Raw genomic sequence first — 12,262 nt, 5'->3', positions numbered from 1 at the left:
TGATGAATTAAGCACTGAAGCGGAGGATTCTTCTGGAAAAAAAGACTGCTGCATGGTAATTTTTCCATTATTCTGCTCACTCACCCACAAGATTGGTTTGAAAACTCGTAAGACATTGATAATGGAAGTGGGAATCATTCATTCTTACCTTAATTTGTTCATTCATCAACTTAATCATTCATTTTTAAGACTACATGTAGTGTCAGCTCAGTATGATAATATGCATTGCATAATTTATGTGAAAGCCTATGACAGCGTAACATATAATCATAATCTCAAAGACAGTTAATGAGAATACCCCACTGGATATAAAGCTACAGACTCACGGCCATTTATATAAATGACACTAGCACTGGTGCAATTGCGCCACCTAGTGAGGGTTAATGACCATGAAAACCTGATCTAATCTATCGGCTACTGAAAGAATGGTTTATTATTTATATATTCTTCCTCAAGATGTAGATGAGTTTGTTTCTCCATCTGAACAGATTTGGAGAAATTTAGCATTACTTACTAACCACTGGATCCTCTACAGTGAATGGGTGCCGTAAGAGTCCAAACAGCTGATAAAAACCACAAGAATCCACATGACTCAAATAGAGACATCATTAGCATAGCTGCTGTTCCAAAGTAAAAATAATTCGTTTAATCCAAGCTAAAGAATAATAATTTAACAATTTAACAGATGCATTATTCGAATGCTTGGTGAAAGAGATGTGTTTTTAATCTAGATTTAAACAGAGAGAGTGTGTCTGAACCCCGAACATTATCAGGAAGGCTATTCCAGAGTTTTGGGAGCCAAATGTGAGAAAGCTCTACCTCCTTTAGTGGATTTTGCTATAGGAACTACCTGTTAGGTATGCAGGAGCTAAACCATTTAGGGCCTTATAGGCAAGTAATGATATTTTGTAACTGATACGGAACTGAATAGGTGACCAGTGCAGAGATTGTAAAATTGGGGTAATATGATCATATTTTATTGACCTGGTATGGACTCTAGCCGCTGTATTTTGGACTACCCATTCACTGCCGAGGAAAACATACTTTTCTACATCTTGGATGGAGTACATTTTCACCAAATATTTATTTTTGGGTGAACTATTCCTTTAAATGTTCACATCATTCATACTGTTTCACATACTATTTTCTTAAAAAATACTAGATAGTATAAAGTATATACTGACCAGTCAGCAGAACTAAATTTGCATTTAAATTTGAGTTATCAAATGAATGAATGAATGAATAAATAAATACCAGTCGTAAATGAATAAAGCCTTTCAGATGGTAGACAGTAAGTGTCAGATAAATTCAGCTGAAAGCAGCTGGTCTTGATTTCTGATGCTGTACATCAGTTGTCTATTTGTGGGGGCTCCCACCCATATGGGACGTCACTAGACTCCTGATAACTGTGGGAATCTCATCCCCCATCAATGGACCATATGCACGCCCACTTCTGCTTTCAGAATGAGACATTTCATTTGCATAATTTACTTTGAGAAGCAACGAATGCCCCTGTCAGAGCACGCAAATCAATGGACACCAAAGAAAAGTGCCTGAGAGTGACTTCTGAGGCCAGAGGAATAAGAAGACAGGATAAATCTAAAAGCACAAGTACTTGAACATAGTCAAGTGCGTGAGGCCCTCCGAAGCAAGACTGCAGGGGTCAAGTTGTTTCATCTAGGCGCCGTTGCAAAGCTCGTCCTAATGCCAGAAAAGTATTCGATTGAAATTGTAAAAGTCCACTATTCTGAAGACTATAACCCGCCTAATGGGGACAGTTTGCTGTTTTTAATTTGGAAATATACAGTACACCATTCAAAATCTAGATTATTTTTTATCTCTTATATTCACGGAGACTATATTTGATTACATTAGAGTAAAAACAATAATGTTGTGAAATATTATTGCAATTTAAAATAACTATCTTCTATTGTAATGTATGTAATTTATTCCTGTAATTCTGAATTACTCCAGTCTTCAGTGTCACGTGATCCTTCAGAAATCATTCTGATATGCTGATTTGCTGCTTAAGAAAAATTTCTTATTATTATCAATAATTAAAAAAGTTTTATTTTTTGTGGAAATATTTGGGGGATTTTGGGATAAATGCAAAAGTTCAGAAGAAAAGCATTTATTTGAAACCGACAACTTCTGTAACATTATAAATTTCTAAACGTTCCCTTTAAACTGATCAGTTTAATGCATTCTTGCTGAATAAAACTATTCCTTACAAAAGGTCTCCCTGACTCCAAACCTGTGAACTATAGTGTATTTTCTAAAAATGTAAACATTACCAATGCTGACCAGTAGATGTCAGTGTCTCTGCCAAACAATCTAAACTTCCCAACTCTATTTTCCACCAAAGTACCATAGTTATTACTTTCAGTACAATAACACTTAATATTAAGAACTATTAGATTACAAGATAGCAAAAATTAAATAAAGATTTGCCATTATTTTTACCCATTTAAAGGTATATTCATATTAGCATTTAGCCTATGGTTGTATAACAGCAACAATACCTGTAGTTATACCCAAGGGATTTTGTCTGAAACTGGTTGCTGTGTTGGATTTTAGTAACTGATCTCATCAATAAGTTGTTATGAGACTTTTAATGCTGACATAACATGTGACTTTTAGCCAAAGCAACTAACAGATCATTCAGAATAAACACATGTTCTAAGGGAATTGAATCATTTATCTTGTGTGAACTTTGCTCTTCCTGTTTAGCTAGAGAAACACATTTTGGGTTGATTAGCATTGCAGAAGTTATCTGTAAAACAACAAGAGAGCATGTATTTCACCATCTCTTGTACTGCTGTTGGCCTTAGTTTGGTTTTGTGATGTGAAAGTGATCCTAATTTTGACTGAGATTGTTTAAACTACAACAGAAGACTTTAGGGTAACATGTCCTCCCCCCAGGTGTTCAGTTTAGCAGGTGACCGATATGGTCATAAACGTACATTTTGTTCCCCCAAATCCTGAACAAGCACTTACAGTGCCGCTCGATGAGCATCCAGTCTCACTAGCGGTCAGCAAACTCGAAAACAACGAGCTCTTTTTTGCCCGCTGAACTTGAGCCCGAGTGCTTCACTTGACACTTGTCAACAGTTTTAATGAAACTTCCCCACTCTGCATTCCCAGCATCCACCCCCCAGCCAATCCCATCTCTGATTCTCTCCCTCGCTCTTTTCATTCCTTTCATTAGCCTCTTACGGGGTCATGGATGAGGCCCTGTCAGCCAGCCTGAGGTAGCAGCCATCGGAGGCCCACCCTAGGGAAAAAGCATGTGTTATCCCTCTCCCTCCCATCCAGCTCCAGTCAAAAGTTCAAAGCCGTGCCTTTAAAACAGAGAGTGGTGTGTGTGCTGGCTCCCCTCCCATGCAGGGTCACAGCTTGGCTGGAGTTGGAGCTGGGGAGATGAGAGGGCCTGGCGGCTGGGGGGAGGTGGAGGTTCTCACATGAAAGGTCTGCAGCCGAGGAGAGAGTCCCAGACCCAGACACAACACAAGGGATCAGACTGGCCCCCCATCCCCCTTAGCCGCAACACTTCCCACCAAAGAACAGCTGGAATGTGACCTGTTCCAGAACCGAGGCCAGGACTGACTGACAATAGAATCCATCGGGACAGAGGAGTGGGATCGCTGCTCTATCATAAAGTATGCACCCCCCTTATCAAAGCTCATTCAAAAACGCCTCATGAAGCAACCACAGCTAAGCTCGCAACTTGCAAGAACAGCCCAGGATTTGATTGGAAATGTCTTTAATCGCCTCTCGGGTGTAGTTCCATGAACTTTTAATACATTATCAACTGCTCATAAAATAATAGTTATAAACTGATTATACATTTGCCATTGTATGGTTTGACAGAAAACACAAAACATAACTTTGTAAAGCACGCACAGAGGACTACCTTCGTTTCAATTTATGGTAGTAATGTAAAAGCATAAATAGACGGAAACAAAGCACAACGATTACAGCACACAAAACAACAACTATGAATTAAAATAAGGTGCAAGAGTATTTAACATGTCATTTTTTTTATGTTTAAGAATGACATGGCTTCATAATTAAAGATGAAGTGTGTAATTCGCGCGTCACCAACTGAAAAAGCGAAATTGACAGAATGCTCCCCCACTGGTTGGACAAAGAGTTATTTGTGAAACCATTGTTAAAGGGATAGTTCACCCAAAAAAGACAATTCTGTCATTAATTACTTATCCTCATGTCATTCCAAACCTGTAAGACCTTCAGTCATCTTCAGAACGCAAATTAAGAAGAAATCTGAGAGCTTTGTGACCCTACATAGGCACATTCAAGACCAAGAAATGTAGTAAGGACATCTGTAAACTATTCCAATGTTATGAAGCTACTAGAATACTTTTGGTGTGCAAAGAAAAAGAAATAATTGCTAAATAAAGTTGTTAATTTAGTTTTCTTTGTGCACAAAAAGTATTATTGTAGCTTCATAAAATTAAGGTTGAGCCACTGATGTCACATGGAGTATTTTAACGATGTCCTCACTACCTTTCTGGGTATTGAACGTGCCTATACAGGGTCAGAAAGCTCCCGGATTTCATTAAAAATATCTGAATGTCTGAACCGTACGGGTTTGGAATTACATGAGGGTGAGTAATTAATGATCAAATTTTCAATTTTGGGTGAACTAACCCTTTAATGTGCCGGGCTGCTCAGGCTAGCTAGCAATGTGCACTTCTGTTTAAACTTTTCCAGGGAATCAATATAAAAACAGGTTTGAACTTTGAATTTAGAGAACTGCCTCTTCATGCTAAGATTCCTTATTAGACTTATTCTGACTTGACACACTTCAGCTTTAATAAATTCTTCATGAAGGATAAATAAAGTTTTAGGTTAGTAACATTTAACCACCTGTTTCCACTGAAGGTCCACTGAGACATTTGTTCTGAGACAGGTAGAAAGAGTCTGGTTTAATATAACATCTGTGGCTTTTTAGTCAGACTAAATTAACTGGACTCACACTACAACAGGTAGATGTAAATAAGGTAACACTTTCACATGAAATCATCTAGTATATATGTACGTCTATGTGTCAATCTCACAGTGTAATCCACATATTTGTATCTCTCCATGGATAAGCAACTCCATGCTGCGGTGGAAGCATGACATATAATTGTAGATTCTACAAGTCAAGTTTGTGAGTCTGCTTCCTGAAGCAAAGCAGGTGAGAGGCAGGCACGTTGGTTTAGGACAGGGGTGTCCAATCCTGCTCTTGGAGGTCCACCTTCCAGCAGAGTTTCACTAACTTTGCAGGAAAGTGGCACTTCAGGAACAGGATTTGATGCCCCCCAGTTTAGGATGTCCAGAGATTCAGATAACATAAGCGCCTTAGGACTTTGTGCTGCTGAACTCCTTCAAAACATCACAAGTCTTTTTGGTGATAACCTCACGGAGTTTGCGAGCACGCCGGACGCTGGAAGCGGTCACGTAGCTGTCAGGCTGGAGCACAGCCATGCCGTTGTGAACGTCCCCCATGATGATCATCTGACCCTCGGCTCTCGTTATGTTCGGACAGGGACAGTTCCAGTCCATGTTGAGCAGCGTCACCTCCAGAGGTTCTTGTCCGAAGAACCGCAGCCCCATCTTCTCGTCCTTCAAGATCTCCTCCACAGTGATGAGCGCGTGGCCGGAGTCGTGGTCCTCGGTCAACTCTGAAATGCGTCCCAAAACCACAAAGTCGCTCTTGCAGAAGCTCGGGACCATCTTCTGCCGGGGTTTGCACGGCTTACAATTGTTAGTCTTGGGGAAGGGGCACATCTCCTCACAGGTTTCCTTGCTCTCAAAGTTGTTCTCGTTACCTCCGCAGCCCCCATAAACAAACGACTGGCATTTCTTGAGCACATGGCTGTAAGCCCAGCGTGGCTTGTAAGCCTTGCAGGGACCTTGTATGCTAGGCAGGGTGCAAGGAGCAGGAAGCTCCGCTCCACAGGAGAGCATGCACAGCTCGTAGGCATCGAAATGGTTTCGGTTTTTATTGCACTGGCTGTAGGTGAAGGTAAAGCAATTGTTGCGCTTGGCTTCGTAGTACCATTTCATGCTCTCCTCTCCACAGTCGCCCATATCGGGTGGTTTTAGACACTCCTCGGCAGGTAAGCGCGTTGAATTCATGAGCGGCTCCGGTTTGCTCTGCTCCCTGGGGACCACAGAGAGCGGGAAATGGGCTTGCACAGATCCACCCTGGTTTGTGGCAGTGCAGGTGTAGATGCCGGCATCCTGGAGCTGGGCGTTGTATATGACCAACTGGGCGATGTTAGTAACTACTATGTTTCCTTGCACATGGTTGGGTTGCATCACAGTGTTCTCTTTACCTTCGATCTGCTTTTCCCATGTCATTGCCGGCTTGGGTTTTCCTGTGACCTCGCAGAGGAAGCTGGCCGTTTCGCCCACGAACACAAAGTGGTGCGCAGGGTTGCTGACCATGATGGGACGTTGAACGTCCATAGGTGTGGTCTCAATATGGGCGGTGGTGGGCCGGGCGGTGGTCACCACTGGAAGAGGACTGGTGTTGGACAAGCTAAAGTGGTACCTGCAGGTGACTTCGGTGAGGGTCACGCCCCTGTTACAGGCCTCGGCGTCCATGTAGCACTTGTTGTAGTAGGTCATGCCATCCGAGGCGCATGTGAAATAGGGTTCCCGTCCGCAACGGTCCCGGCACTTGCATACCGGCTGTCCATCCCAGATTTCACACTCTGAACCCTGCTGGGTGCACATGAATTTGTCACAGGTGACCCCTTTGGGCATCCCCACTGGACCTTTCCTGCCCTTAATGTCCATGTAGCGGGCCGCCACACAGCTCTTGTGTCCGCAAACATTTGGACAGCATTTCTCGAACGGCTCACAGTCCTGAAGGAACGAAATAAGGCTCATTAGGAGTGCACCCAAAGTTTGTGGAAGTTATAAGCATGTCTGAAAATGTCAATATTTTTTCAGAGTTACCATAGGGTAAAGGCTTTTACAAAGTTTTTAACTCAATTCAAACAATGAGAACCAAATACATTCATAAAAGATATGCAGACATTTTTTTTTTTTTTTTTTACATTTTCTGGTCTTATAACAAATCAAAATCAATTTGCTACATTTAATGACATCTGGATTAATTTTATATTTTATACATGCTATTTTATAATATCAACATTATATTAATTATATTAATTATAATGTTGATGCTGCAAATAAACCCTTACAAAATTACAGCCAAACATACGTTTCATTACAGTAAAATCACAAATTAATTTAAAATTAATACCTCCATATAGTTTTTTGTTGTTGTTGTTGTTATATTTATGTAATTTTCTTTTGTTTGATGATGGACAATATCAAATAACGTTTTATCTCTCTCGCTCTCTCTATACGGTGTATATATATATATTGTTAATTTAATAAGATGAATATATATATATATATATATATATATATATATATATATATATATATATATATATATATATATATATATATTCATCTTATTAAATTAACAATGCTAACCATAGTAAAAAAAAAAAAAAAAGCTTTTATAATGATTATTATTAATCATAAAAACTATTTTTTTTTTTTTTTTTTTCATAATTTTTCTCCCTCTGTGTTATTTTTCACAACAGTTTTACCATAGGCTGAAAAGAAATATGATACTTCGGCGTAAAACTATGGTTACCGTTGTAAATTTGTTCAAATACACAATGCTAGCCATAGTTTCTTCCAAAATATTGTCGTTACAAATCGTATCGTTACAAATCTAGTTTACAAATGAATATATTAAAATGACAAATGTTTTAGACGGTGGCAAATGACACGAGACCGTATCTCACAGTAGTACGAAAAATAGAAACTGCAGTACTAGGCTATATTTTAGTACTAATATTTAAAATATATAGTTACCAAGGTGCTTTTTCATTTAAAGTCACATGACAGAAACAGAGAGATGTTGTAATGGAGCAGCTTAGTTAGCTTCACCTGGTCGGACTCGCACTCTCGGGTGCAGGTGCTCATGGCATCCACCCACAGGTTGGGGTTCATCTCGTTGGGACACATTCCCGCGTGAGAATAAACCACTTTGGACAGGGTCATTGGCATCGCTCTGGCGCGCAAGTCCAAACGCAAGACGCAGAACTGTCCACACAAAAACCAGATCCATCTGGGAAACAGCATCCACCACATATCCACGCGAAAAAAAATGTCCGTTCGAGGAAGAAAACGTCCCAGGGGTCAAAAACCTACGCAGTCACTTCCCTGTGCGTGAAACAGGGCACAAGTAAGCGGGAACCCCGGCTGAAGAGGAGGACGTGTGCTCCGCTCAAGAGGTTTGTGGAGTGGAGGAGAGGTCGATGCGCGCGCGACGGTCATCAGCGCCGGGGGATTAGAGGTTGCGTGTTCAACCCTATTACTAAACATTTCCTACACTTGTAAACAAAGGCTAACTACTGTTTTTGCTAATGCAGTGTCGCGCGGTGATGGGTACACTAACTTCTCGAACGACTTTGACATTTAAGGCGCAGAGAGGCACCTGCGTGACGCACTAGAGCACCTTTTAACGTTTCACAACCGAACTATAAGTCGTCGGCTATGTTTGGACTGGACAGCTGGTGTCTACTGCATAGTGCACACTGCGCAGTGTACACTGAAAACTGGCTACTCAGTTCCTGATGAAGGAGCAAGTGAAGCACTAGCAGTATGCAGAGATTAACATGTCGAGTTAAATGTTGCCACGTCCGCCACTTTGAATGTTCATATCAAAATGAGGTACAAATTGAGTACACTTGAATGAACTCTAAAGTTGCAATTACGACATTAAAATCAGACAGTCTGAGCTGAATGCTGAGTTAAAGAACTAACTAGTTAGAACTGGTTACAGTCAGTGTTGAATGTAATCCGTTACTTTTTAATTTAAAGGTAAAGGGATTACTTTTCATTTTTCTGTAATTTAATTACAGTTACTTCTGATGTACTGTATAGAACAGTTCTATATAAAACAGAAGTGGATTTAACTTCGAAATCTAATGTTAAAATATAATGATTTTTAAAAAATTATTAATTAAAAGAGCAGTATTGTTCAACTGGTCTGATACAGGATTTAGAAAGTGATTGGTAATAATTTAGTAATGCAGTAATTTTTGGAGAGAGTAATTAGTATAGCAGTTAAATTACACCATTGAAATAATAGGCAGCTAGTAATTAATTACTTTAAGTAACTTTAAGTAACTTAACACTTTTCACAGTAAATTTCTTTTGTATGATATTTAATGTATGGTTAAATAATAATATAGATTAAAAATGCCAGATACGAAAACATATACTACTTACTTACTTAAAATATTTATAATATATAATATAAAATATTTTCAGTGTTGTAAATAAAAGATTATATACCAGAAAATACTACTTCAGTCTTTGTACTTTAAAATGTAACATTTCATTCAGTGTTACTTATCTGTTTTCTTTCTTTGTACTTAACCAAACTATATTTCCCATCATTTTTGGCACCGAAGAATAATAAAATGTTGAAAAGAATTGGAAACCATAATACAGTTCAAAAGTACAGCATTTGTTTGAATTACAGCCTTGCTATAAATAAAAGTATTTTCTTTTCTTTTTTTATTTAAAAGTCTTACTGACCCCTAATATGCACTTAATGGTAATGTAACTATATTATAATTTGAACAAACATAATATTTGACTGCCACATTGTTTAAATGTTTTTTTTACAAGTCCAGTCTTATAATACCAATAAACACACTGCTGCCAGGAACATATTCACCCAAAAGTTAGTCTGTGTCCCATCTGACTTCAGCAGACATGGGAACGTTACCTCCAGCTGTGTGGGTACAGAGTAGAGGTCACGTGGTTCAAACATACAACCAGTGCTGTCAGCAATAAACACCAGACTGCATATGAAACTCTCTTACAGTGTTCTTAGTCTCTCAGTGTCATTAAGAGCAGATTAAATAAGAGTTACAACTCTCTAAAGAAATTATAAAAAATGAGCTCTAACTGAAATCATTTCAATGAAACAAAAACAATAACGAAATCACTAAGTATATAATTAACATGTGGCTACCAAACTGACCTGAAATCACATCAGTTCCATCTTTTATAGACATTTCTGAGAAAGCTTATCAATTTACCTGCAAAAAACTGAATCAAATCCATCTTTTATATGACCATGGACCTCAAAAGCAGGGTATATATATATATATATATATATATATATATATATATATATATATATATATATATATATATATATATATATTTTTTTTTTTTTTTTTAATTGAGATTTATGCATCATCTGCTTTAAGGTTGTCCAAATGAAGTTCTTAACAATGCATATTATTTATTAAAAATTATGTTTTGACATATTTACGGTAAGGAATTTACAAAATATCTTAAGTGAACATGATCTTTACTTAATATCCTAATGATTTTGACCCATACAATGTATTGCTGGATATTGCTACAAATATACCCCTGCTACTTAGGACTGGTTTTGTGCTCCAGGGTCACATATGACTGAATTCACGAGTCCATCCAGAACAATTTGAAATTTTGAGAATGACACACTATAAGTGCAATATGACAGAAATGTAGAGCTGTCTTTGTTTTAATTTGTGAAACATGTACCACCTGCACTAAATCAACGCACCGCAGCAGAGAAGTGATTTAACGGCACTTCCACTTAAGCTGAATCTTTTGTGTGAACTTATGAGCTTTCTGAAAGGTATTAACGCTGTCTGTATGCCGGGGCTCCCCACCCGCAAAAAGGGTCATAAAAAACAATCAACGTGTTATTACCTCTCATAAGCTCATTATATCGTCTGACGTGCACACAAAAGAGTTAGCAACACTCAGTTGAGCTCTGTTTTAAAAGTTCTCTCTAGAAACGAGCCGTCTCCACACACACACACACACACACACACACACGCAGCAGGGTGACCAGTGATTCAATGTCACCGTCGATCCTCAACACAGCAGGCTGTTCTTACACAAGAGGTGCAGAGTGTGTGTTGCTACATCTGGAGGACACATGCCATCTGTTTTCATTTGAAAATGATTTGCCTCAGACCTACTGTGTTTAAAGCAAAATAGCCACCATGTTAAAAAAAAAAGAAGCCACAATTAGGAAGTTTAGCAATTCATCACTTTGACTTATAACGGCGATTAGTTGAGGTTAATACGAGACAGCTGTTCCCTGATCAGCAGAGTTTGCCACATGCAGCTGGATGTCTGGTTTTGAGACAGACCCACTGAGAAGGCAGGTGTTTACTGACAACTGAGCGAGATCTCATGCTAGTTTCACCATATGGGGCAAGAGATGCGATGTGGTATGAAAACATGAAAAGATAACTCCACCTTTTGAAAGTTCAGATGCGAAACCAAGCTGAGAACACGGTATCTTCAGGAACTTTCCACATTTCGCATTTTAATACGACTGCAGTTATTTATACGCTTTTTTTTCTAGATACAATAGATAGTTTGCATTGGAGCACTGACACATTTTTTTTAGCTTCTGCACAAATACAAGGATTCGAGTGTAATTTCCTGCAGTCTCGAGAGGCCTGCATGCTCGTGTGATCTATAGCGTTTCTCTTAAAATGTGCAACTGAGCGAAAGAGGTCAAAGGGCAGTTGGTGAACCAAATTAGTCCCTGATTTCTCATATAGGTTGATGCGAAACAAATTGAAACTGAAATAAAACTTCCATCAGGGTTTCGGGAAAAACATGACACCAATCTTGCAAAGAATATTTTATTATTATTTTTAGAAACATCAGCATTTTTTCAGTTTTTCAACTGACTTTGAGAGGACTATTCACTGCTCAAACCGAGAACATCGTCCGCTTTAAATCCTAAGATTTATAAAAGCTCTTGGCAACTTCTCCTCCTTTGTACCTCCGTGACCAAAACCCCATAGCAAATTTTAAACGTTTTGTTCATTTATTCCCCATTTTTCTGCACTATATTGCCTTATGAATTTTAAACATTAATTTCAAACTAGTGTAAACACATAATTCATCTCAAACTCTGATCCAAAGCTAAATTTGGCATCTTATATGCTGGTGACTCCATGTAGTCTAGTCCAGTAAATCTGATGTCCTGTGTGGAGCCTACAGAAGAGTTTAATAGAGTGGAAACACTTCCTTCCTCCTACAGAGAGCATTAGTGATGCCTGGAGTCTCATTTCTACAAGTCGAAGCCTGTCCTCTATTGGCAAACTTAAGCAATGGCATGTTG

The 12,262-nt window shown here is 38.8% G+C and overlaps 1 protein-coding gene across 1 annotated transcript; it reads right to left on the bottom strand.

The window, feature by feature from the left end:
• Nucleotides 1–3,757: 3,757 nt before the first annotated feature.
• Nucleotides 3,758–8,945, bottom strand: wfikkn2a (info WAP, follistatin/kazal, immunoglobulin, kunitz and netrin domain containing 2a). Its single transcript, XM_026207507.1, has 2 exons — nt 7,990–8,945; nt 3,758–6,882 (listed from the first exon to the last, which is right to left on the bottom strand). The coding sequence occupies exons 1-2, from the start codon at nt 8,191–8,193 to the stop codon at nt 5,368–5,370; spliced, it is 1,719 nt and encodes a 572-aa protein (XP_026063292.1). The 5' UTR covers nt 8,194–8,945; the 3' UTR covers nt 3,758–5,367.
• Nucleotides 8,946–12,262: the final 3,317 nt, after the last annotated feature.

Source organism: Carassius auratus, chromosome 28 (assembly GCF_003368295.1).
Source record: "Carassius auratus strain Wakin chromosome 28, ASM336829v1, whole genome shotgun sequence".
Lineage (NCBI taxonomy): Eukaryota > Metazoa > Chordata > Actinopteri > Cypriniformes > Cyprinidae > Carassius > Carassius auratus.
Note: the sequence above shows the minus strand (reverse complement) of the source record. Positions and strands in the feature narration are given on the sequence as shown.

Excerpts from the sequence above, each read along its gene's own strand:
- wfikkn2a (XM_026207507.1), bottom strand. The coding sequence starts at position 8,193 with ATGTGGTGGATGCTGTTTCCCAGATGGATCTGGTTTTTGTGTGGACAG. Across the intron at positions 6,883-7,989 it reads GAGAGTGCGAGTCCGACCAG|GACTGTGAGCCGTTCGAGAA; the intron begins GTGAAGCTAACT and ends TCGTTCCTTCAG.